General features: G+C 47.0%; 1 protein-coding gene across 1 annotated transcript in view; it reads left to right on the forward strand.

Annotated features, from left to right (window-relative positions):
• The window catches only part of LOC135820184 (sushi, von Willebrand factor type A, EGF and pentraxin domain-containing protein 1-like), a 102,936-nt gene that overhangs the window by 67,911 nt on the left and 7,401 nt on the right, over nt 1-27,624 (forward strand). Inside the window, exons 13-21 of the mRNA XM_065333495.1 lie at nt 3,359-3,535; nt 6,605-6,784; nt 6,973-7,143; nt 7,658-7,831; nt 8,603-8,776; nt 9,738-9,908; nt 10,482-10,652; nt 15,659-15,832; nt 16,370-16,540. Of these exons, the coding sequence (XP_065189567.1) occupies nt 3,359-3,535; nt 6,605-6,784; nt 6,973-7,143; nt 7,658-7,831; nt 8,603-8,776; nt 9,738-9,908; nt 10,482-10,652; nt 15,659-15,832; nt 16,370-16,540 (1,563 nt within the window). The remainder of the gene's footprint in view (nt 1-3,358; nt 3,536-6,604; nt 6,785-6,972; nt 7,144-7,657; nt 7,832-8,602; nt 8,777-9,737; nt 9,909-10,481; nt 10,653-15,658; nt 15,833-16,369; nt 16,541-27,624) is intronic.

Raw genomic sequence — 27,624 nt, forward strand, 5'->3', positions numbered from 1 at the left:
TGAAATTGTGAATGGTGACATTTGGCTGTTGAAAATTGCAACAGTCGCTCCGTCTTAAATTGTTTGGAATATTTGATATGTGTAATGGCTACTGAGTGTAGCAACCTCCCCCGCCCCTTGCCGCTTGGACCATTAGACCTCGCACTCTCCCGCACCTGATCCTAACTTTCTAGTATTATTCACTGGCCTGGGTACATTCATGCTTGGCTTCCATACATTGCCATAGGTACCCAGGCAACTTAGGTCGTGACGTGATCAGGGTTGTGATAGAGCAAACGTTAGGCACCAATGTAGTTAGGGTTGTGACATCGTACCGGTAAACACGCAGTTACAAACCAGGAGTTGGGAATACTTATATTTGTATATTTTTACTGAAAATCTAGAAGGGGCCGGGGGGGGGGGGGTATAATAAAAAAGAGGTTTAGGGATATATGATTACAGGAAGGCTGGATACTTAAAGGGGAAGTGCATCGATTTTTCGTGTAGGGTCCAGAAGAAAGACAATTTGATTTCGGTTCGAATGGCATATCTCTCGTCTCCATACGATAAGCCAAACTTGCCAAATCGCCAATTGTATGCTCACGTTGCCATAGCGACCAGCGGAGTGATGACATACGAAAGGCTTAGCTCCTCCTAGAGAAGGTCGATCACCGCATAAATTGGTCATTTTCAATTGTCTTATTGTATTCACGATGTGAAAGAAGTGCTGTGTTCAATGCTGTTAGTGCCGTGAACTATTTGTCGCCTTTCTCATGCTTTTCCCTACAGTCCATTTCAAAACTATACACGCGTACCTAGGCAAAAACCGTTATGCCAGCATCTATACCACATAAAAACTGTGATCACTTTGTGCATATTTTTTCCAAATTGGGCGGCTGTTATCTAATCGTTTAGAAACTATATGAGAGTAATTGTGTAGCGGTCCTGAGCAATATTCCGAAAACTATTCTCAAACAGTTCCAGCCAAATTTGAAATATTTCAAAACCCCTACGCGTCTATAGTTTTGAAATGGACTGTAGGCTGACTGTGCCTAGGAAATGGTTTCCTCCAGGACAAGATGCTTGGAATTCGCCGTCTCTTTTGAGACATTTTCAGCAAACTTTCAAACCTACGACATTATTTCATTCGTCAATCTCCACCACCCGTCGTCTCACCTGGCTTCAGAAGATGTTACGAGAGATAGGAGAGTCGCCAGGAAGCATCACATTCATCTTCAGGAAGTGGAAAGAGCAAACGGCATGGTCCTTGGTTGGGGGGAAAAGCTGAACGTCTTATTTGTCCCAACCAATATTTCAGCATTTTGTTCGTCACTATTTTCGCTTGTCTGCTGGTGTCTCCGCGCTCCAGCTCTCTCCTGTCGGTGTCACGTCCCAGTACACAACCAATAGAACTACTAACAAACAGTTCACTGCACTTACAGCATTGAACACAGCCCTTCTTTCACTTCGTGAATACAATAAACCAATTGAAAATGACCAAATTCTGCAGTGATCGACCTTCTCTTTGGTGGAGCTAAGCCTTTCGTACGTCATCACTGCGCTGGTCGCTATGGCAACGTGAGTATACAAAAATCGATGCACTTCCCCATTAACATTAGGAGACCGTGCCGGGAGAGTGGAAGAGCCAGACTAGACTAAGAGGGTAGGCAGCACGCAAAGACACTGGGGTGTAGCTGATCTTACCAAAGGAGGGAATAGGGGTGAGAGAAGAAAGGCTTGCAGTGCAATACAGCAATTACTAATGACAGGGGAAGATTGAATGGCACAGGGTGAACACGATGATATAAGTCAGCAGTGCAGTAACCATACCTGAAGGTCTGCAGGGCAAAGATCAGCAGGGAGCATATGAATGACCAACCATGCAAGCTGACACGCCTTCTGCAGGACATTGTGACCCTTCGTCATGACCACCAACATTTTGGTATGTGTTTTTTCGACCTTGCAAAGGCGTTTGACACGGTATAGTTCAGTGGACTCCTAGCTAAATTATCTGCAATGTACAAGGTTTCTGGAACGTCTCTGGTGTGGATTACGGACTACCTAACAGATAGAATGCAAGCGGTGTCAGTCGAAGGGGTACTCTCAGACCCGCTGCCTGTGAAGTCGGGATTCCCCCAGGGATCTATACTGGGGCCTCTACTACTCTTGTTGTGTATAAACGATCTACCTGACTGTATAGATGGTTTATCACTACTTGCCGATGACACAGCCCTCATTCAGTTTGACGCTGACATTGAAAACCTGTGTACGAAGCTTTAGAATGGAATCAATGTTGTTCATATATGGATGTTGTCATGGCGTCTGGAACCCAATATCTTGAAGACAGAAAGAGTCTTTCTCCCTCAACTAGACCACCCTCCCACATTTACCCTTCCCGGACTTGTTTCGGCTAATAATATTGTAGATGCGCACAGGCATTTGAGCGTTGTATTTCATTCGCAGTTGTCCTGGAATTCTCAGGTAGTTTTGCCTGCAACTAAGTTGGCAAATCTGTAGGTTGCCTGATGACTCAATGCTCCCAATTGTCCCCAGAATGTATTCGTCTCTTTTATAAATGCTACCTTCTTCCTATCTTTCTGTACGGCGCCACTGCTTGGCATTCCCTGCTTAGTAAATCTGCTGTACAGGCACTAGAAATGCATCGTAAACGTGCGTTGAAAATTATTTTGCGTAAACCTTCTCTTTTCCCGTCTACTGATCTATATAGTTTGGCCTCCACCACCCTCATCTCCATCCTGTCGCACAGACAGTCATGCGTTCTGGTCTATCGTATTAAACTGAACATTGTCCCTGAACATCTCACCAAAAATAGTTGGTTTACTTTCGCACAGGACACTCGCAATGACATAGTACTTCCCAGAGCTTTGTCAACTATATTTACCAAATCTCTTATCTTCTCTGCATACACGTATTGGCTCAAGCTGCCCATGGAAATGAAGATAATAACAAATAATTATTAGACAGTTCATAGACCATGTTAAATGTCATGCCACGTTGTAGGCTCGCTCGCCTCTTTTGCTATCTTATCTCGCCGCTCTCCACCATGGTCAACATAGTGATAAATTTCACACCGCTGATGCATTCTTTTCTTCCGATTTTCATCTTCTTTCGTTCTTTCTTTCTTTTTTCTTCTCTTGTCATGGCTGGCTAACGCCCCCTCCTTTGCATTGGCTTCTGCCATTGGACGGTGAAATAAAAAATAAAAATAAATGTATGTTGTGTACAGCGGTGTGCAGATGGGCATGTAGATGTGTACAGGAGTGTGTGAATACAAGAATGCCTAAGATCCTTGTCGGCTGTGTATTACACTACTGAACTATAATAATAAACAATCATTTGACTGTTTTTTTTTCTTCAGAAATAAGATGCTTGGCCCCTCTCACCCCTCCAATGAATGGCAATATATCAAATGGAGATAATGTGTTCTTCAGCATACGAGAGTACTCATGCAGCCCAGGCTATGAACTTCAAGGTGCCAAATCTACCGCATGTCAAACTAATGGAAACTGGTCAGTGTCACCTCCAACATGCAATGGTAAGCATGACGTTCTATGCAGTGGTTGTTCTCTTTCCCTTGCGTCTGTCATGAGAAGCATAGGGGGATGGTCTAAGATTGTGCTTGAGAAACAGAGGGTACTAGGTTCAAATTCTGCTTGGAAGCGGTAGGATTTTTCCAGGATTTTTCCACCCATGCTGCGACCCACAGTTACTTGGGAACTCGAGGCCTGGCACAAGGGAAACATGGGTGCAGTGAATTGGATCTTCGGTCTTTTACCACTTTGTGGTCTGTCTGATCTGCTCACCTCCCAACGCCTCAGGAGCTGCATCTGCTCCTTGATCCAAGGCGGTGGTGGCATTCTTGCGGATGCGGAAAACTCGGCTTCCATCCAAATCTCACGTGACCCTTATTTTTTGTTGTCATGACAGCGGCCTTCTTTCTTTGCAAAAATATGTCCAAAACATTAAATTTTGTTTATATAATACATTCGATCATGAGTAAAAGAAAGCCGGGAGAAAGGTAAGAAACCTAATATTTATGATTGTACAATATACTGTACTCATACCATGGCCCGTGTTGGGATGTGAAGATCATGTTGGGCTGAAAAGAGCGAGAGAGAGATACCTGTGTCCATTATATGGCCCAGAATCTGCGAAAACCAGGCTTAGGGTGAAATTTCACAAAATGACTTTTTCCCATTTTCAGCTTCTACTGGGCATGGGAGTTCAGGAAACAAAATATTACAGGTGTGGGTCGACTCATAGTGGTATTAAAAGTATCTCAAACACACCAGGGTATTGTGTTAAAAAGTCCAAAAAAAAAACAAAATTGTTATCACAGGAAAGAAATGAAGAGAGATCCACCAGAGTGAAGGAAGAGACATGGATGATTTTTGTTTAGGTGACATGACAAGGTAGGCATGTGGGGGCAGGCCTGTTGTGGCCTCTTGCCTGTCTTGGTGCTGCAGTCTGTAGCCGCCATGCACAGTTCTGCATGTTTTGTTTGCTCCTCACTCAGCACATTCTGGGCCTGAATACATGTACTGGCATGCTCTGGCGCTACACACCACAAGGAAACCCGACTCCAGTCGAGATGGCACCTTTTGAAGGGTAAATCTAGTACAATTGTTCAGAAACCAGAAAGAACACGGCCTTTCAAACTGTTCCACTGTTCATAGTATGCGCATAGTGTGCTGGCGTGCTGCAGTGTCTGCTTGGTGCTGACCAGCAAGTGAAATCTCGCGATTATCTCGGCATGCCGTACAATCCCTGGCAGCTAGCTGTCCAGCGAGGAAAGTCTCGAGTGGAGGCCTCTCAATCTGCTCGCTCATTCGCCTGGCATTCAGTAGCACTTCATCGCCAAGGACTTCAATTCAAAACAGTTTTCACACTGCGCTTCAAGCCTTTTTCCTCGTGAACTTGCTGCAAACGTATGAGCTCTGCTGCGCGTGTTCCCTTTGCGTGAGGCCCAGAAACAGCTAGTATCTCCATACTTCGATTGGCTGGATCGATGTCGTCCAGGTTCTCCTCGCTATCGCCATCACGACTCTAACTGGAGACGATTTCTTCACCATTTTCCGCAAGCAGCAGCTAGCGCAGAAATTTCGCCATTCCTGAGTGAAGGAGATGGAATCCGTTCGATCAGCTCAAAAACTCTTCGCTGTGACTAGAGGAGTAGCAGGGAATATTCTACCGGAAGCCCTTTGACTTCCCTGACTGCTGAAACCCTTCCTGCCATGACTGCTACTTCTTCAAACAAGCGAGATTCTCTTTGGTTCCACTTCACTGCACTCGAGCGTCGACGCGACACAACCTTTTTACAAAACATCATTTTTCTCAAAAAAATGATTTTCACCCTAAGCCTGGTTTTCGCAGAAGTTGGGCCATATCAAAACAGTCCTTGGGCCCGGTCTCACATGCACTTAAGGCTTGCGGATCCCCTGCAGCGGTGTCGTATCAGCATGTATCTCCATGGAAACTGCGAGGAGCGGGACTTCCGCCGTGATTGAAAGTTCAAATCCGCAACTCCACAATATTTGGAGCGTATACTTTCCTGCGGAAGTTCCGCTCCTGCGACACTCTGACATAGTGGAATTTTTGTTGTTCGATTTAATTTTCGATCATGAAGTGGACACTTGATTTGAGTGGAAGAAGCTACTGCTGCAGTTCTAAATGTATGGTGAAGTCAAGACTCGTTTTGACAAACGAATGAAGAAAGATACAGAGTGGTATCGGTGGATAGCCGAGAAGCTGAAGCTGAAACCGACGACTGTGGTGTCGGCCAAAGACCAAATCCCGGACCCCTGAGTAACCAAGCCTGGCCATCATGTAAAACTATGCAAGGGACCCCTGTCAAGAAAGCATGAGGTACATGAAGGACTGGGAAGAGCGATACTAGTATCTGTAGCAGTTATCGTCGACGTGTTGCTCCACAAGTTCGTGCTAGCATTCAGCAACAAACATGTTGCTGCGGTCTCCATTGCCTGTCGACAACGTCTCGCCAATCGACCTCTACCCAACGGAAAATCCATTCCTTCAGATTATACAGAACAAAGACTCAAAGTCAACAATACTGAACCCGCGACATGTAGCTAATGCTTGATACTCAACAAAAAACAATGATCTTTCCAACACCTAGTATGTACATCATCAGTGCATCAGTGCTGCGTTGATGTGTCCACAAAGGACGAAACAGTTCTGTCCACAGACACAGCCCTGAGTCTGTACACCATCAGTACACGTGCACTCCTGATTGTGCTTCGAAGTGAAAACATGCTTGAGTTGCAGGAGAGCTGCAGTGTTTTTTTTTGAAGTCAGAGAGGCGCGCTCGATTCGTTCGCCGTGCACTCGTGATCATATGAGACCACGCGAGCATTTTGTCGCAGAAGAGGTTCGACACCACTCCCGCCAAACCTTGTCGCAACAGCAAATCCGCCACTGCATTTGGGACCGGGCCCTTAGAATGCTAATGCTGTAGACGTAGGTCCCTGCTTCAAAAGTATAACCTGAAGACAAGTATCATCTGTGGGGAATATGTGAAGGGAATGCTACAGCGTACAGTGCAAAACAAACATTTCCGATGACTCCACTTTCCATTTCTCAACAGAGATAATTTGTAACAGTATTCCACCTACTCCAAACAATGGCTTCCTCACAACCGGAGTTACGACACTTGGGTCAATACTTGTGTTCGGCTGTGACGCTGGATTTGAACTCGTTGGAACTAATGGAGTTACCGCATGTCAAGCAGACAAAACCTGGTCATTGACTAGTGTGACTTGTTCACGTACGTCTAATATTATACTATCACTGCCTGATCAATATCATAAAATTTTATCAAATCTTTGCATTACTATAAATACGAGGTTTTATCGCAGAACCTTCTCTATCTGCAGCCTTCATCGCTTTGTAGTAACACACTCTATTCCCAAACATTCAGTGATGCTCTGTTATGCTGTTGTTGTGGTTTTGCAGGTCGAGCATGCCCTAGCCCACCCAACATCACAAATGCTGTTGTAATGGCGAACCCAACAAAATCCTATGTATATGGTGACAGTGTGTTTGTACAATGTAACACTGGACATAGTGGTAGTGGCAACATCAACTGTACATCAGCTGGAACATGGACAGAGTTAATGTGCTCTGGTAAGATGATTTGCACCGTCATGTTCTGTTTCCAAAACTCGCAAAAGTATACATTGGTCTTAATTTTTTCTTGACTAAACCTTAAGGAGAATGGACTGAGCTCAGCATGAGCTGCTTGTTTAGTAGCTGGTGGTATTTTTGGACATTAAAGCATAAAATGCAGTTTTTTGGTCCGTCTTTTCTTTACTATAAACCTAACGTAGGAGAGGGTTATCAGTGGGAATAGATCATGGACAGTGCTAGACATTGAAACCAATAGGACAGTGCCTCTTTTCAGCCATAAAAGCCCAAATTAGTAGAAGGGCGAACATGGTTTAATCTTTTCCATCGCAGTCTGCTTCTGATCCATGTTATATATTTTGCCACGAGGGCTATTGAGGAGGATTTTCTATTTTCATCCCAGTGGAGCTTCCCGATAAATTTTAAAGTAGGTCTGATTGAGGTAACTTTGTTTGCTAATCGGGGATTATTTACCGTTTTATGTGTTCTCTTTTACAATAATTATGTTATTCAGCAAGCAATTGTGGCTCATTGGGAGACCCAGTAAATGGAATCGTGTTTATGAGTGGCGATACCTTTGACTCCACTGCTTTGTACACATGCTCTGCTGGGTACAACCTTAACGGATCTTCTTCTGCTACATGTACTCACAGTGGAATGTGGTCACCTCCAGCTCCCCATTGTGATCGTAAGCATACGAAACTAGGTTGCCACCGAAATCAAGAATTTCTAAAATAGTGGCATAGGATTAAATATTTGGGATGAATGACTCCACATCGAATCTTAAAATACCACTTGTGAATTCAAACCCGGAAAATGCAAAGTATAAGTTAAGAAGGTACAATGCTTTTCCTGTAGTAATCGGCTACGAGAAGCATTCAGTCTTCACTCACTATTGTTCGATTTGTGAAACACGTCACGTCAGGCTCTTTGTAATAATACCCCCGAATAATAGTGAGTGGATATACGAGTGCTGACACATCAACCTTGTGTTGTTGGTCTTTGAATGATTGCATATACATCATATGCCTTACCAATGTGTTATGGGTTCCACTCTTTGAACAATCTATTCTACAGTCGTGAACACCTCTACCTTTTGCCCCGCAAAACCGCTCCAGCGCAGCAAGAGAATGAATGAATGAAGCCGCTTGCCAATATCCCGCCAATTGGAGATCATCGAGGCAATGATGACCCCCAATTGGCGTAATAATGGCAAACGTACTCATTCATTTCTTTTGTGCAACAAAGAGACGTTGCGAGACGAAAAAATGGCAGAATTTCCAAACCCAGTGATTTGCTGCATTCGATTTGTAAAAACTTTTATGTTGAATTGTCAGTTGTATTTATATCAATCCATTTTGACATCACTGTTTTACACTATGTATTTTGGTTACCTCAAAGTTTGTCCTCTTTTCGTGCCATATTAATACAATCTATTTTTGTTTCGATAATCGTGTAGGAGTCAACTGCGGCCCATTGTCAAACCCAACAAATGGACGTGTTGTTGCGGCAAGAACTGATTTCGAATCAACAGCAACCTACACATGCAGCGTTGGCTTTGTTCTCTCTGGTCAATCAGCGACAAACTGTCTTCTCAATGGTTCATGGTCGTCGCCACCACCCACCTGCCAACGTTAGTTTCATGATGTCTTTGAATGCACTATAGACAATCATCAACTAAGGGTGCTGAAAGGGTTAAACTAATTATTATTATAAATGCGACTTTGATCATCATTACAAACAAGGGATCTTCATCATAAACCAGTTATGCTCTAACCCCATAGCTTGGGTGTAGCCTTCATCCAATCAGAGACCGCTCGACATTCTTTCAGACCTCACACTTTTACTTATTCAAGATAGGGAATGCCCCCAACATGTCCATATCTGTTGAGCTGTATAGGTTTTTCACCATAATTGCTAGTGAAATGCATTGCATGGTGTGTAATCTGCATAACTCCGGCAAGTCATTGAAGAGTCACTAAGTCAGATAAAACAAAATACTGAAATACAGATGTAGAACTTCGAAGTTGCGACTTTGGCGGTAATAGTCATGATGTTGATTGTGCCAACTAGGAACACACACTACTTGCCGAACTTGAAATTTGACTTGGCAAGAAGCGTGTGTTCCTAATTTGATACAGATGTAGAGTCTCGCTTACTTTCCAGCATTATTCCGAGAATAGAAGACTAAGGGGACATCCGTATTTGTGGATCTTTTTCACGAAGAGAAAAAGTTTCGTAGATGAGGAGAGTTTCGTTATGAAAATTTTTCTTTCATAGGGTGGGTAGGTGGGAAGGGGGGGGGGGGCAAAACTATACTTTTCGTTTCTAAAAAATTAACAATAATTCCGGATGGTTGCTAAGTCCTCATTTGAATTTGGGAAGAAAATCTCTCCCCAATCGGGCATGCAATATCCAGATCAGAAATACTGGACCTACCTATCCTTGGCTCTCCATCCGAGTTTAATCTAACTATAATTATAATGTTCACAGCGTACTTAACGGATTCAAGTTCGTGATGATTCATCGTGTATGTGCATGTCTTTTTCACGTCTGCGTTATTTTTCAATGCTATCAATTCTCAAATCTTGCAGCTCGACCATGCCCTAGCCCACCAACCATCCACAATGGAGTGGTAATGTCCGCCTCATCAGCATCCTATGCGTACGGTGACAGTGTGTTTGTCCAATGTAGCATGGGACATAGTGGTAATGGAAACATCACTTGCCTGGCAGATGGAACTTGGAGCATGTTGAACTGTTCAGGTAGGAACCGATTTGCTTGTTTATGATCTATATGAAGCATGATTCATCATATCCAAAATAGAAATATGAGCCCGGGAGTTTGGACACCTTTTGAACATAACTTGTGGTGTTAGTTGACATGAATTGTATGTCGTTGACCATTTTATTTACTGTAAACATTGCTAATGGTTGAAAATACGGTGAGATATGCCGTCATCACCAACAACAAATCACTAAACACAAGGAAGTCCCTTGCTGATATATTTGCATCTGAGAATAATATCAAGGAGAGTATCCTATAATGAGCTACCCATGGTTACCTATTTTATAGCCAATAAATTCATCGATGATTCTCTTTATTGTCAAAGGTGTACGTCACTTGGTTCTATGCATTCGAGCTGTAACGAGGACAGCAAACTATTCAGTGTGTTATACTTTAGAAAGGGCATCAATATCATGTGCCATTGTCCTCAAATTGTGAGAAGTGTGTGGCCAGAAATTATTGTAGTAGGGTTGAAAGTCCGCCCCAAAATTATACTTGCTCTTCAACTATTGATTGATTGTGTGTTGTGTTGAATTGAACTACTTTTGCAGCAAGCGTGTGTGGTGCAGTATCCAAACCGGCTAATGGAGGTGTGTTCATGACTGGAACTACTTACGGGGCAACGGCTTCTTTCTCGTGTAACATTGGTTACAATCTCAATGGTAGTTCTTCTATAAATTGCCCTGAGAATGGAACCTGGTCAGCCACACCCAGGTGCGACCGTAAGTTCCTGTAACAAGTGCATATCAGCAATTGACTTCCTCTATGGCGCCTTCGGGAGAGGGACTAAATTCATAGAGCAGTGTGTTTTGTGAACTTGAATGTCCCCAAGCTTCAAGACATGAGTCACCTACTTTACCCTTTACCGGTCACACAAACTTAGAATCGGTCGAATTCCACCAACTTGACTTACATGCAAAACTATGTCTGCTGTGACGGAAAGCATCAACCCATTGGGACATCACGTGACCTTCACATGACCAAGACTTGATACAGGCGATAGCGTAAAAGATCTGCCCTGGTCCCATTTTTCCTTTGCTGAGGTCCATGCGATCAAAAATTGACGGAAATGTGCGCGCTTTCAGTTCGAAAGGTTTCTACCAAAATAAGTGCTCGTGAGATGCAATTTTGCTTTCATGGTGAGGTTCTTTTGTGCTCAGATAAGTTTACTGGTGAGGGTGAAGCCATCCTTTACGCTGAGACGGACACCAGCTACGTTGCACTACTTCCTCCACATTGAATTTTGTTCACTTATAACGCCATGGCATTATAAGTGAGGGTGGCCTTATATTCGGATATAACGCCATGGCTTTATATGCGCGGAAATACGGTAATAGATAAATTAGCAGAAAAACATATAAATCGATCACAGAACCGGCAGCAAGCGGGAGAAAAGGCCGTATAATCGAGTGAAACAGCATGGCCAGTGGTAAGCATTCGTGACTGGGCAGCAGGGGAGCGCCTGAAAACAATGATTCCCCGCATTCCTAGCCGCGACCGCTCAATCGGGAAAAACACGCCTTTCGGCCAAAAAACCTTTCTATTTCATTAATTCCTGCCCCGCTGCCAGTCGGACCCAAGAATAGAGACAGCAAGAAATGGTATGTAATAACCAGTGTATGTCATAATCATAAGCCACACACATTGGCATACAATATCAAGAAGAGCAGGGGAAGACCCTCATGAAACCATGGTGGGTGGGCGGGCAACTTCAACTACCACGAGGAAAAACAAAGACCACAATGGCAGGTTCAACGGAGTTGCGCAGAACAAGAGCATACGCATGAAAATATTTGTGAGTTAAAAATACGTTTTTTGCACTCTTTCGCTACGCTCAGCCGTGAAAAAAACAAAACTTTTCACTCACAAAGCAACTGTTCAGTACATGGGGTAGTGGTCTACCACAACAATCACACTCACGATGTAAAGGATAGTGAGGCTGACAGGAGAGCGGCACAAATAGACTTGGACAAGGAAAAATGAGCAGTGTGCGAAAGTCTGGGGCACTGTGACCACCATCTGTGGTCAAGTGTATAGTTACTATGACCATTATGGAGACCCGGCCAGACTTGCCCTGGGATGATCACCAGCTGGCCAGGTTGGGTCAGGCAGTAACCGGGCGAGCACAAATCAGCCAGGATCACATGATCAGCAGTGCAATCAGAGCAGACAAAATCTCTGCGAAATGCCCGAATGTTCCCCTGCTTGGTGGTGAGTGCTACATCATGGAGTAGTACTGCCAGTAAATTTAATGTGAGGTGCTGTACTTCCCTGATTGGGCTGGACGTCTGTTCAGTTCCTGCAAGAGAAGGAATGCTGTATCGAATGCACACGTCCGCACCCTTACACACACTTACTGCACACACATGCACCCTTACGCACACTCACCGTACACACACGTACTCGACGCACACTCACTGGACGCACACTCACTGTACACACACACTCACTGTACACACGCTCACTGTACACACACGTACTGCCCGCGTACGTACACTCCTCCGCGTGCCACAACGAAAAAACGGGTTAAAAGCAGGTACCGAGACATAAAAAACACACATACCTCTATGTAACTGGCAGTTAGGGGGCAAGGTTTACATGTAAAACCTCATCCTATGGCCATTGCAACGCAACTATGCAGTCGTCTCGCCACATCAAAGACTGGACTTATCTGTGCAGGAGTCTCATTCGTCCAGTTGCGCTCTCTCTATCTCTCTCTCTCTCTCTCTCTCTCTCTTTCTGTAATCATTCATAACCACATGATCTTTCGTCAAGTCATACACCATCATGTGTCATCACTGCCCATCGGGTTTCTCTCTCATCATGGGATCCAGCCATGCACAACCATGTGCCATCACTGCCCATCGGGCTTTCCCTCATCATGACATCAAGTCATACACAACCATGTGTCATCACTGCCCATCGGGCTTCTCCCTCATCATGGCACCAAGCCATACTCATCACTGCCCATCAGGCTTCTCCCTCCCCCTCATCATGGCATCAAGCCATACACAATCATGTGTCATCACTGCCCATCGGGCTTCTCTCTCATCATGGCATCAAGCCATACACAATCTGGTATCCTCACTGCCTATCGGGCTTCTCCGTGATTATGGCATCAAACCATATGCAATCATGTGTCATCACTGCCCATCGGGCTTCTTACTCACTCCGTCATCACTCACGTACACACTAAATAATGGCATGCCGGGTTACCCATTTATACATCACACAAGGCCGTTCCCAATCGCTTGCATCATGTTCAGTCGTGGGTGATCCGGTGTCCGTTCCACGGCCTAGGTACTGGCTTGGTACTGAAAGCGCTATAAAGCATCAGAGGACAGCAAGAGGAAAAAATAAATCAATGCTTCGTTAAGATTCAACACCGAACACATAAGGACGGCATGTACAGGAGAGATCAAGATACGTAAAGCTTTAACCAGTTGACTTGGCCTGGCACCTGACTGGGGTGTCTTGCACACCTTACACAATCAAAGTGGTGGCTAAGCTTCCATGAATTGGTTTGGCGTTACAACAATGGAGTTCATGTTACTTCAACTCGCGCATTGCAGACTCCTGCGACCGAGTGAGGACTATGCACTACCTGCCGCTTTAGTTGTCGCTCGATCTGGAACGTACACTGAAAATGAACGTGTTGAAGAACCCTAGTCTTGCTCTCTGGATGAAGGAAACCTGGACAGTACTGCATTCCAATCTTGGTCAACATCGCACGCCCCCCTGCGGTTGCTGTCTGTTGTGCTGTCCGCTGCTGCAATAGCCCATGACTATTGTCATACCTGTTTGCACTCATACAATCCCTGGCAACACTTTGAAACTGTTTCCATTGCCCATTGACTCCTTATTCTTTGCTTGCTTTTATGCTAAGAGAACATATGCTGGATCCCTGTAGCTGTACTGCTTAGCCGCGTGCTCATTCGGTAGAAAAGTGTGAATACTACTACTAATAATCTGACGTGAGTGAGGTGGATGGGCACCTCAGGAACACAAGTTTGAAATCAGCAAGACTTTTAGTAGTCGACTTTTGCCTGAATTTATTCCGGAACCATGCCTGGTAGGCCCCTCCCGTGAAAAAACATTTGTCTCGTCCGGCCGGCCAATTGTTCCACCTTGTGTGTCCAATGGCTGCAGACGTCGAAATCTGTTACACCCCGATTATGCGTGGCCGGAAATCTTCTGGCATTTTGCACGATTGACAACATTTACTGTCATGCCATTGTTGCCCGATTTTGGTACTCAGACTGACAAACTAACTCATCTTGTTGTTCATGGTTGCCTCTACAAACACTATACAGTCTTGTACCTCGCTCTGCAAATCCATAACATTCTGATGGTCCCGTGACATTGATCATGCACCCTGTGTAGGGTCTAGGGCGGTACGCGCTGAGCGTTTGTTTGTTCCCGTGAATACGACAGTGTGTACACCCCTTTCGATCATGTCAACTACTTGGTAAATTATCGAAAAAATCCACACGTGGGTGGTTGCAGTGCCACACGACATGCACTTACGGACGCATCCGGCAGCTCTTGTGGGAGCGATCCTTCCCTCGGCCCTGAATGGATCGTGACCAATGGAGTCAGTGATGTCTATGAACTTTGTTTCCACACAAAGTCGATTGTCTTTGGAGTTGTCGACTTAGGTCATTCATTCACACAGTATCACATTCATCGGTCACTACCTTTCTCACATACACTATATTCACACAGCAAAGGTGCAAACTTCGCTTTTTGTACTTCCTGGCTGTTGTATTTCTACCTGAAACCATATTAGCTACATGTACACAATGTGTGTGTTTTAGTTATTACATTTTTATGTGACGGCGTTCCACTGATGACAATCACAAGAAAACGTTATGGAACTTAACTTTCTTCATTTTTTGCTGTTGTTATGAGTGCACAATTATTTCTTATTTATCGCCATTTTACGAATGTATATAAGTGGCGATTTAATTGCGTATGTAAATGGTATGGACGAAGATGAACTGATGGAATTTTTTTTCGCAATACAATGAGCCGATAATCGTGTTGCAAAAACGTTTCCAACAGTTTGAATAACATGACCTATGCAAAACAGCATAGCGAGGGCCCGGAGCTTTCAAGCTCTCTCGTTGCACCCAGCACTGTAGTCGTTGTTCCCTAATGCTACAAATCACAATGACAAACAAGGGGATGCAAATCACCAAGTGTGACTTGCAACTGAAGTCAACACGCTGAAATCTTAAAACATGGACCTCCAAATGGCTGTGCGACACATGATGGGATTACGAGAGACGCACCCTCCCAGGTATTTGATTTTGGAAATGGGGAAATAATCGATCCTGTGGCCGACTCGGGGCTGTACCAACCCTCAGGAACCGGCTCCTGGCTTGATTACATAATTGCTCGTGCGAAAAGAATTCCCAGTTTGGAAATCGAGAGTGGCTACCTTCTATGGCTTTCCTGGCAGTTCACTTCCCTTTCTGTCTCTCGAAACTTCTCCCACAACTCCGATCAAATCATTATTCTATGTAATTGTTTGTTTTCCTAGATTCCAAGGTAATTCTTCTACTAAAGTGCAATACTAGATACTGCTATGACAACAGTAGCGTAACAACAATTACTTGTTTAACAGTAGCATGTTTGCTAAAACCAGTGCATACTTGTCAAGTGGTTAGTTTTTGTTGATCCTTGTTTGCCAAAACTGCATGCTGTGCACCTCTTTACTGTCCAGGGGTCACATGTGCTGTACTGATGGATCCCATGTATGGCACTGTAAGAGCAACGGGCAATGATTATCTCGCAAAGGCTAATTACAGTTGCAATCCTGGCTACGTCTTGTCAGGTGACGCCGTATCTACATGCCTCCTGACTGGACTATGGTCCTCACAGCCACCCATCTGCCAACGTTAGTACCAAATATGGCCATACCTTTCCCTGTTTCTTTCTACGCGAAATACAGGTTTCCTGCAAAAGATTGTGAAAGTCAAGCAAGAGAATCTACTTACCAGGAAGAATGCTCATAGCCAAGATGACCATCCCTCACCACACCATTAGACACTGCATCTACCCCTAAGGTTGACAGGGAGTTAGCAGCTGTCGTGAGTTCCCTTTGGGAATGGATATGATCATTTACGCCTCTTTCCATGCGATAAAAAGGACGGTACAAAGCAGGTGTACATCCTACCTAGATACATACTAAGTGAGTTCTGCTGCATGTTATGTATTTCTGGGAGCACCTCAATGCAAATATGGAACCCCGCCCAATGTGAAGAGAGTGAGTGTCAGCCAACCAGGGCAGATAAGCAGGGGTTTTCAATTTAGTGATGCAGGAGGAAGGCTGTCTTTAGAGTCAGTAGAGCCAGTCACGAGCATCAGCAACCTGTACTTTTAGGTGACATGGATCGTTACATTCTCCTTCATGATTCTGTGTTTTGGTGTGCAGCTCGACCATGCCCTGGCCCACCGAACACCAACAATGGAGTGGTCATGTCTGACCCTTCAGCATCCTATGCATACGGTGACAGTGTATATGTACAGTGCAACACTGGACATAGTGGTAATGACAACATCACTTGCACTGCTGATGGAACCTGGAGCACATTGACATGTTCTGGTACGGCATATTTTTCCCTTACAATTAATGATTGTATTCCAGAATCCTTGGTTGGCCACTGTAGAAGTATCATAACTGTTATTTGGATGTAGAGATATTAGCAGTATGGGCGCAACAATACATTTCTTGTCATGGCTACTTTAACCCTTTCCATGCCGGGCCCCTTTTCTCCTACCGGCCAGCTGTCCAGCGCACTGACTCTCTTCGTGTACATGTAGGTTGCGCGCACAGCTCTGAACGAAATTTATTTTCATTTCACTCCACCTTGATGGGTTTTCATCATCCTGGACTCGTTGGAAAGATCAGGCGCAAGCAAATCTATCATTGTAGATCTAAGAGACATATACACACCTTGGCCACTTTCACCTTCTCTCCAAACTACTCCACCGTGCCTGGGAACGGCACAGCAACTGAATTTCACGTTCTTGTTCGGGATCTTGCCCAAATTCAACCGGTTTTCATTATTCGAACTGCACTGCAAAGCTGAGATCCAAGCGGTTCATTTGATGTCCATCATACATGCGTAGTGGGAAAGGGAAATCCCCAAGCACGCTGAAAAAAAACTGCGAATAATAATAATAATTTGATAACCGCAATCAATAAAACTAGTTGAACCGACATTTGTGTACTTTATTCATGCAATGTAAAAACGGTGGAGACGGTGTGCAATAAAACGATGAAAATATGAAGAAATGGTGTAGGGAAAAATATGGATTCAAACAAGTTTTCGTACAACACTCATCAGGAATCGTCGTTGTACTAAAGGACACTGAAACAAAAATTGAACTATTATAGAAAATCTAAGTTAGAGAAATAACACTAAGAGCAACAGCAGTGAAATTTACAAGTGTGAATTTTAACAATCAAAGCGAGAAATGAACAAAGGAGAAAGGAAGGAAAGACAACGTGATAACACATAACAGCAGTACATTACACCTGGAACATTAACGGCCAAGCTTGGCCGCACTAAACGCGACACATTACTTGAACAATTTCAACCCTATTATACTATCTTTCTGTACACACAAATAAGGCTTATACAGACGCTGATAGATAGCTTCCAACACTTTTAACTGTAGTCCATAGCCATGACGACCACGGCACAATACAGTGAACGAAGAGTCGGAATACGAATTGCAACAATCAGGACGAGCTAGCAGATGATTGTACACTGAAGACTTGCTACCATGAAACCTACGCACAACACTAACACTCTCACCGGCACTCTCACCATCACTCCCACCACTGCTCTCCGACTCACTGCTCCCTCCGCCGTCCGTTCAATCCTCCGCTTCCTCCGTACTCTCTCTATCTCATCTGAAATTGTTCAAGTAACGTGTCGTGTTTAGTGCGGCCAAGCTAGGCCGTTAATGTTCTAGGTGTAATGTACTGCTGTTATGTGTTATCACGTTGTCTTTCCTTCCTTTCTCCTTTGTTCATTTCTCGCTTTGACTGTTAAAATTCACGCTTGTAAATTTCACTGCGGTTGCTCTTAGTGTTATTTCTCTAACTTAGATTTTCTATAATAGTTCAATTTTTGTTTCAATGTCCTTTAGTACAACGACGATTCCTGATGAGTGTTGTACGAAAACTTGTTTGAATCCATATTTTTTCCCTACACCATTTCTTCATATTTTCATCGTTTTATTCCACATCGTCTCCACCGTTTTTACATTGCCTGAATAAAGTACACAAATGTCGGTTCAGCTAGTTTTATTGATTGCGGTTATCAAATTATTGTCTCCTCACCATATGTTTAAATAATAATAATAATAATAATACGAAGTAGTGGTTGCGACTTCGGCGATACTAATTTGTAAGAAAGGTCTGCTCCCCACACCGGAGCTCGCGCTATTCCGCCGACTTTACTTGTCCAGAAGCGACACTGACTCACGCTGCTATCTGGTGTTCACGAGGTGTTTGTCGTGCTGGAAACGGAGCGTCTCTGTAAGTTTGTATTCCTGGTGATGTTTGTGCCTGGAGAGCACTATATAAGTGGTGCTCTTCAGGCACAATCTTCCTCAGCCTACTCAAGCTCAACTGATGAGGGGTGAATTCCCCGAAACACTGTGTATTGAGCAGGGAGTGGTGCTTTCTTGCAGGTTTGCCGAGTCGAAGGTTCGATGGACTTCTCGTGTGCTCTGGATGGGAGTCGTGAGTCAGTCAAGTGTCAAGTAAAGTCGGCGGAATAGCGCGAGCTCCGGTGTGGGGAGCAAACCTTTCTTACAAATAATAATAATAATAATAATAATAATGCCAGTTCGCATATCACTAATTGCAGGAGGTCAACGAATTTGTTGACACTTTCGAGCCACTCAGCCCTATCAGAAGCACATTGCTCAGCATCCAGAAGCGAGAGATGAATGCATTGTAAGTCCTTCTTGACGATGTCAATCCATCTCCGACGTGGTCGTCCGCGGGGTCGTCGTATGTCTGTTGTGTTGATTGACATTTGGAGGGATTGGAAAGAGGATGATTCTGCACCTTCCCTCACTACATGGCCGAACCACAGCAGTCTCCGGTGCCTGCAGACTTGGGATAGTCGGGTCTGCTCGGTTCTGGCATACAGCGCTGTGTTAGAGATTCGTTGTGGTTATGTGATACCAATGATGGTACGTAGTTTCCTCCGCTGCCATACATTGGCGACGTCGGCTAACGTTTGCGATAGGGTCCAAAGCGCACAATTGTACAGCAAGATCGGCAATATCAGGCAGGAAAACATACACAGCCTAGAATTCAGGTTGTGGCGTTTCCATGGAATGCTGACACTTGCCCGCTTCCGGCTGTATGTAGGCTGCATTGGTGGGCTTTGACAGGCAAATGCCCGATTGGCAGCAGACACTCTGGCTGCTATGTCTTCTACTGTGCCTAGAATACGTCCCAGCAGCTTCACCGATTTCCAGGAATCATCTTCCTTGGTCACAGTGAAGTATTGAGTTTTGCCACGTTAACCCTTTCACAGCTGCAGGGTTGTGCACACAGGCTCTGGAAAAAATCCGAAAAATAGGGCCGATGGCCAACTCCACTACGTTATGGTTCAGGCAACTGGGTCGGTGAACTTTTGGGAAATGAAGGCCAACGCTACCAACATCACACTGACAAACTCGATAAGTTCCCCCAAAAGAGGTACAAAGCTGTATAGGACACGTAAGTTTGCTGAATTTGCCTAAAATGCGGCAAAGTCGGCAATTGCAGTTGAAAAACCAGACGAAAAAAGGGAAAAAAAGAGACGCAGAACGTAACCAAGCGGGATCCGTACCCGCAGCCTGTCGTACATGAGGCAGGGACTGTACCAACTGACCAGCAGTGACTACGCACGTTAGTAGAAGACTAAAACCGGGTATTTATACCATGACGTACATGTACGTCATCAGAGCCTGGACGTCATCTAGGATGACGTACATGTACGTCATCCGCGGTGAAAGAGTTAAGCTTCAGATTGTCATCCGAGAAAACGGGTTCACACACACGGACGGTTACTTCCACGGATGATCGCTCGTTCTGATGGGCAGTGCGAAGTCATGAACAAAACAATTCGCAACATCTTCGCAGCACAAACTGGCTCTGGGCAGTCGATTCCCTATGAATAGTATGACGCTAAGACAGTTTCTCCCCCACAATCGCTCGTGTTAATTAAGCCTTGGGTTTTTGCATCTTTCTTACCTGTACAGCTCTATCTTCTTCTTTTTTCATTGTTTTTGGTGCGTGTTTTTGGCCGTGACGCCGAGACCTAAGGTCGGCAGAGTCATCAATGCCCCACCATCACTGCTGCGTCTCGGTGCAGCGCCTGCTCATTAGTTGTCACGTTTGTCCTAGTCTCGGTACTATTGTCTTTCCTTATTCTTTTCGAGCTGGTTGATTTGCGTAGCAGTGCCGTCAGCTCCGACACACCAGTAGTGCTCCATACCTGTAGCATGCATGTCAATGCTAGCGGCTGCATGTCTTCAAGAGCGCTTGTGCCGTTATTGTGGATGCCAGCTCCCTGCATACCCTGCTGGCTGCAAACTTCTGGCCAAGGCCACTTTACTGCAGGAGGTGGACTTTCCACACATTTTTTTTTTTTTTTTTTTTACTAAGGCCACAGCTTCCAATCATGACATGCAAAGCAGCGGTGCAGCATCGCAGGCATGAATCGTGGACGTGGTGACGGGGTCTGATGCGCTCCACCGACCTAGGGTCTCGGCTTCACTGCACAGCAAACGCGTCGAAAGAAAACGGGGGCTAATAATTATCGGGAGATGGGGGGGGGGAGAAGAAGAGAAGAAAGAGAGAGAGAGAGAGAGAGAGAGAGAGAGAGAGAGAGAGATAGAGAGAGAGAGAGAGAGAGAGCTGGGAGATAGAAGAGCACAGTGCTCTTGGTGATGGGGACTGCGAAGGATAGCAGGTTCTGGGACATGTGCATGAGAATCAGAATATTGGTGATGATGGCAGCAGGGTTATAAGGTAAGCAGCTGAACACTAATAAGAACAGGGAAAGCGTTGGCGAGCAGATTCAAAGTGCATCAGTAGCAGAGAGCCAGTCCTGAGCAAGAAGGTGACGGTACACCTTTTTCTTAAAGCTTTGCATGTGGGGCTGGGCGGGTGGGCGGTGGAACAGGTCTGGTGGCAGGGCATTCCATGTTGCAACGGTGCAAGCAGGGAATCCTTGGAGACAGCTATTCCGGGTGTTGGCAGGCAGGCCAGTTGTCATCTGGTATGGATGGGAATCCTGCAGCTGGAGAGACTGACGGGTAGGTCTTGTCTCGGGGGCACGGTGAGTGGCTGGTTTAGGCAGCATCTGCTTCAGAGGGCTGGATGCATCTAGATAGCAGAGCTTGTAGGTATAGGCAAGTGCAGCTACCAGGCGACGGAGTGCCAGGCTAGGGAGCCAAGTACCTGCTCCGATGATGTGGAGGGCCCTTCGCTGGATCTGGTCCAGCTTCTTAATATGGGACGAGGGTGAGCCCATCCACACTAAGGGGCAATACTCGAGTGTGGGTCGCACAAAGCCGTTGTAGACGCGTTGGCGGCTCTCGGCGTCCAGAATGGGAGACGCTCGCTTCAGGAAGCCAATCCGCTGGTTAGCACGGGAAGCTAGGGAGCGGAGGTGGAAGGAGTAGCTCAGGGTGTCGTCAAAGGTGACTCCCAGGAGTTTCAGCCGACTCTCTTCACTGACCGGTGTGCCGTCAAATGTTGCTCGAGGGAGCTCCCAGGGCTGGCGATGGTGGCCTATAGACATAGCCTGCGTCTTGGAGGGCTCAAATTTGATCCTCCACTTATGTCCCCAACGAGAAAACGCATCAATGCCCTGCTGGAGGAGCTCGAAGCCACAGTCAATGTCAGCTCTTGATGTGAGGCAGTGGAAGAGAGTGGTGTCGTCAGCGTAGGCTGCTAGCTCCATACCTGGTGGGAGGTGGTCCTCGCCATCATTGGTGTAGAGGATGAACAGGGTGGGACCAAGGATACTGCCCTGCGGCACGCCAGCTTTGGTCGGGTACGGACTGGAAAGTTCACCTCCAACTGCAACCCTCAAGTGACGATCAGTCAGGTAATCCCTCAGCCAAGCGAGAAGTGGACCAGTTACACCATACCATTGTGCCATGTGCAAAACGCCTACATGAGAGACGCGGTCGAATGCGCCGGCCACATCAACTGCAATGACTCGAACCACACCACCTCTGGCTGCAACGCGACTCCATTGGTAGTTTAGTAGCGTGAGTATGTCCTGGGTGCCGAGTTGGCTGCGGAAGCCATACTGACTTTTCGATAAGATGTTGTGTGCCTCCAGGAACTGTCGGATTGAGTGGTTGATAATGGCCTCCATGACTTTCGACAGAATAGAGAGGAGGGAGATCGGGCGGTAGTTCTTAACATCAGACTTGGATTTTTTCTTGTGCACCGGCACAACCATTGCCGTCTTCCGCATTGTAGGTTGCCGACCTTGGTGGAAGGCCTGCGAAAAGAGCCGCGACACTGGTACAGCCAGCTCTTTGCTGCATTGCCGGAGTACACGCCCGGGGATGCCGTCTGGAACCGTGGCTTTGGCGGGGTGGAGTTGCCTCAGCTTCCGCTCAGCCGTGCTTGGCCGAAAGTGGACATTGCGGAGTTGGGCTTGAGATCGGGAGCGGACTGGAGGGAGACTGTTGGCTTGCAAGTCGTTGTCACCAAGACTGCACTTTGCGGAGAAATACTGCCCGAATGCTTCGGCCTTTTCGCTGCACGTGGTGTGCTCAGTTCCGTTCGACGCACGCAGAACAGGTATGTCTGCAGAGCGGTGTCCTTGCCCACCTGCTCGCTTGACGGTTGTCCACCATTGTCGGCTGGAAAGGGCACCTTCTCTTATCTTTCGGCGGATACTGGTAGTGTGCGCTTGCTTGGCTCTGTGCAGACAGTTTGTTGCTTCACCTGTTGCCATAGAGTAGGCCAGCCGCCGGTGTGCATTGTTGGGCGAAGATCGGTGACGTCGCCAGACACGTTGCTTCCTGTCAACAGCTTCCTGGCACTCAGGTGACCACCAGGCTGGGTCTCCCTGGCGTAGCTTCAGGGTTTTGGATGGAATGAATATCTCCATGCCCTCTTTGATCTTCTGTGTGAGTTTCACACAAGAGACGTCAATGCTGTTGTCATCAGTCAACACCCAGTTTGTGGACCGAAAGAAAGCCCGTAGCCGAGGCCAGTCAGCATGCTGGTAGCGCCACACGGTTCGCTTACTGGGACGGTCACAGGAGGGGGCAACTTCAAAGTCAGTTACCACAACTGCGTGGTCAGATTTCCCTAGAGGTGGATGGAGAGTTGAGATGACGCTTCCAGGGATATCTGACATTATGAGGTCGAGGATATTATTGCCACGTGTTGGCTCATGGACATGCTGATCAAGGCAATGGTGGTAACACAGATCTTCAGCAGCTTCACCAGCAGGGGAAGTTCTACTGCTGCCTAGCCATTCCCGGTTGTGAACATTAAATTCACCTGCAACGATGATATTCTGGCAGCATTGCCTAGCATCAGCTATGCCAGAGCTGATGCTGTTTAGGGCAGAGATGTCTCCATCAGCGGATGAACCTGAGCGATACACAGCACATACTCCAATGGATGGGCCAGCTGCTGTCTTGAGGCGAACCCACAGTATTTCACTTCCACCAGTATCAATACATTCTAGTTCTGTGAAAGCGAGGTCGGCCCGAATCCAGATAGCAACACCGCCCCCCTGGGCCGTACGGCCTTCGAACTGGTGGGAAGTATCCAGGGAATGTGAGGTCAGCAGGCGTGGCCTTGTCCTCCGTGACTTTTGTCTCCGTGACGATGACAATGTCTGGGTGGTGGGCATTGAGAGAAGCTTGGAACTCCCCAAGTTTTGACAAGATACCGAAAGCATTTGTCAGCATGAGGCGGAGCATTCTAGGTGGTAGCCGTGCACGTGTTGGAGCCATCATTGTGAGGATTGGTTGTCCTGCCGGGGTGGCTGCGCACCAGGCTGGGCAGAACGCTTCGCATCATGCGACAGCGAATCAGGTGACCGCTCGGCAGAAGAACGTTTGTGGCTGTGTGGCGTGGTTACAGGTGTGCCGGCAGCGGCAGCGAACAGGCCACGACTCGCGCTCAGGAAGTCATTTATCGTGGCGGCAATCCCAAGTTGCTGTTGCTCTTGATCATGCTGCTGTGCTTCCAGCTGGTTGGTGCTACTGTCGCTACTTCTGCTGCGGCGACTGCTGGTGCTGCTGCGGTGACTACTGGTACTACTGCTGCTGCGGTGACTGCTGGTGCTGCTGCGGCGACTGCTGGTGCTGCTGCTGGTGCTGTTGTTGTTCTTGTTGTGGCGGCTGCTCTTGCTGCTGCTGGTGCTGTTGGCTGCATTCGCATTTGTGGAGGTGTGGAATCTCCACGGCCTGCAGTAGAGTGGCCTTGGCCAGAAATTGGCGGACGTCACTGTCAGCTTGGAGGCGGCATCAACCGATATCCTGGCTGACACTTGCCCGCTTCCGGCTGTATGTAGGCTGCATTGGTGGGCTTTGACAGGCATCCCCACGCTTTCCGACCTACGGTGTACAAACTCGGTGAGACTGTCCACTGTGCAGTCGTGGCTCAAGTTGCCCACAAAGAACACAGATCGCTTCTTTCTTGGCGGACCCGCCGCAACTAATTTCCAACTGTCATCCTTGATGACGGCCTTGATAGGTTGGCTCTTCTCGCAGTCTGATTGCACAGGCTCAGGATCGACAAAGCCGGGGTCGTCCGTACGGGTTTCGTGCTGTGCAGAGCCAGAGGCCACGTCGATCTGCCCTGACTGTTGTCCAGCATCTGCATCGGCTGGGTCGAGCTGGTTTGCTGCTGCAGCTGGGTCAGGCTGGCCCTGCTGGGGAGGACGGTTACGAGGTTTCGTACGGGTACGAGATTTGTCGCCTTGGACTTGGTGCTGAGTAGATCGTGCAGGGGCCTTGTCGGGAACAACAATGGCGGATTTCTGCAGTGAACAAAATTCCTCGCGTAGGGCTAGGAGCTGCGTGGAGAGATCGTCCACACGCTGATGGAGACGACCCTCACGATCCCTCGACTCGCTGATATGAGACGTCAGGGTCTGCAGCACGCTGAGCAGAGTCTGCTCTATGCCCGGGAGGGAGCAGAGCAGTTTCATCGCAGGCTCTCCTGCGAGCTCGCCCATGGCGAAGAAGTTCTCCCTGATTTTGACTGCTTACACCCCTACACTACGCTACCCTACTACCCTATGCTACCCTACACTGCCACTAATACTACTGTCCTACTTCCAGACCGGCCTGTTGCCGGCTGGGCTGTCAAACACTACGGAGCTGAAAAAGTCACAACTGTCCACAGTCAGTGCATTCGTACTAGGACATCCCACAGTCACAAGACGGCATCAGGTTCAGCTCAGCGTAGCTGCCCAACAACTGACAAGCCAGACACATCAGGGCCAGATGGACGTAATCCGCCTGCAGACAGCATCAGTTCTCTGCTCAGGGACATACGTAATGCAACCACTCCGCACCCAAGTACGCCACATAGACCTGATCTGAAAAGGCCCAATGATTAATCCCCTGGCACAACTGCAACCGGCCAAAAGAAGCTGTCCAACAATACCGACCAATGACCTACCTCAACATACTAGTTGCGAACGCTTGCGGTCTTTGTTCCAAGTTCGAGGAGTCTCAGCACACACTTCGCCAGACCAGTGCTGATGTTGCCATTGTGAAAGAGACGAAGTTGACCCTGGACAAAATGTCATTGGCAGAATGCAGCAAACCAGGCTACTACCAGCCAATCCGTCTAGACGGTACAGCCCACGGCGGCAGAGTGGCATTGTGGGTAAGAGAGACCTTACCATATGAGCACCTCGACAAGCTAGACTGTCAGCAGCATGAGATCATTTGGCTCAGCATCCAACTTCAACCAGCCAAGAAATTAGTCATTGCTGCAGTATACTGTCCTGGCTGCTGCTCAGGGAATGATATTTCTCTACTGGAGTACTTTGATGGCAACTTAGATGCTGCAAGAAGCCTGGGCGCACATGTACTCCTCGCTGGCTACTTCAATGTTCATAACACGGCACGGCTAGGCAGTACCAAGACGACAATAACTGGCGAGTACGCTTAGGAGCTCTGTGCTGCACATGGACTTGACCAGCATGTGGTTCGAGCAGCACGTGGAGAGAACATCCTCAACCCGACTGGCAACTCTGATCATGCCACAGTCTTAGAAACGATAGACATCCCACTAAGTCGGGAAGTACCCACAATCCGCATGGTTTGGAGGTACCAACAGGTTGACCGGGGACGTCTGGGCAGGTTCTATGCATATGTTGACTGCAACTCGGCCCTAGGTGACGATCCGGATGCAGCGTGCACAGCCATTTCTGAAAAAAAATCATTGAAGGTATGAATAAGTTCATTCCAGCCAAGTCTTTGATCACTAAACCCTCTGAGTCCTACTGGTGGACACCAGAGTGTACACCCGCAGTAAGATTGGCTGGAAACGTTACAAAAGTCATCATCAAGACATTGGCCGCTTCATCAGGTGCATGCCTACGGCGTGCTAAGACCAAGGCCCTCAACACGTCTCCGCCTACAGCAGGGTCACTAAAGAAAGAGCAATGGTGATCCTCCGTCAAACGAGCAGGAGGAGATGGCCGTCAAAGCAGCATTCCAGTTATCCAAGACGAGCAAGGCAATGAGCATTGCACAAGCCAGGAAAAGTCAACTTGCTTTGGCAACTACTTTTCACGCAAATGCAGCCTTGGCAACAATGACCTGCAGGAAACTGACCTGCCGGTCCTGCTCCCAAAGAGTGAAACTAAACTAAGTATTGTTCGTTTCCATCCCAGTACCGTCAAACGGCACCTGAAACAGCTGGACCCATCCAAGGCAACTGGTCCAGATGGGACACTATCTCGAGTCCTCAAGCAATGTGCAGCAGTGCTGGCGGATCTGCTATCCCGGTTATTGCCGTCTGATCTTCCGCCACGGCTCTCAGCCTTCTGAATGGAAAACCGCTAGAGTTGTGCCAGTCCACAAACGGAGGTCACGGACATCACTGAGAAAGTGCTACTGACCTCCTCACAGCTCTGAACTATCAGTGTCAGACTGCAATGAACTCTGGTGGTGTTGTGCGTGCCTTGGCTGTCGACATTGAATGCGCTTTTGATCGAGTCTCCCACCGTGGTGCTCTCCACAAGCTCAACGCCTATGGTATTGATGGGACACTCCATTGCCGGCTCTCTGCTTTCCTGACAGACCGTCATCTGCAGGGAGTCGTAGGCCGTGCCACGTCTCCCACCTTCCCGATCACTGCTGGTGTGCCCCAGGGGAGCATCCTTGGCCCCACCATCTTTCTACTGTACGTGATCGATGCTGCTGACGTCCTCCCAATCAGTGTTATCCCAGCCACGTACGATGATGACGCAACCTTGTATGCTGTCCTGCCCAAGCCTGAATCCACTGCTGCCCATTGTGCTGACCTCCAGACTGGTGTGACTGTGATAAAATGATCTGCTGTAGGACCTACTCCACTTTTATGTTTATGTATCTATGTCATTCGGATCTTCCCAAGTTGTACATTGTACTGTTGAGATACCGAGTTCAAATAAATCAATACCA

Source organism: Sycon ciliatum, chromosome 6 (genome assembly GCF_964019385.1).
Source record: "Sycon ciliatum chromosome 6, ocSycCili1.1, whole genome shotgun sequence".
NCBI classification, from domain to species: Eukaryota; Metazoa; Porifera; class Calcarea; order Leucosolenida; family Sycettidae; genus Sycon; species Sycon ciliatum.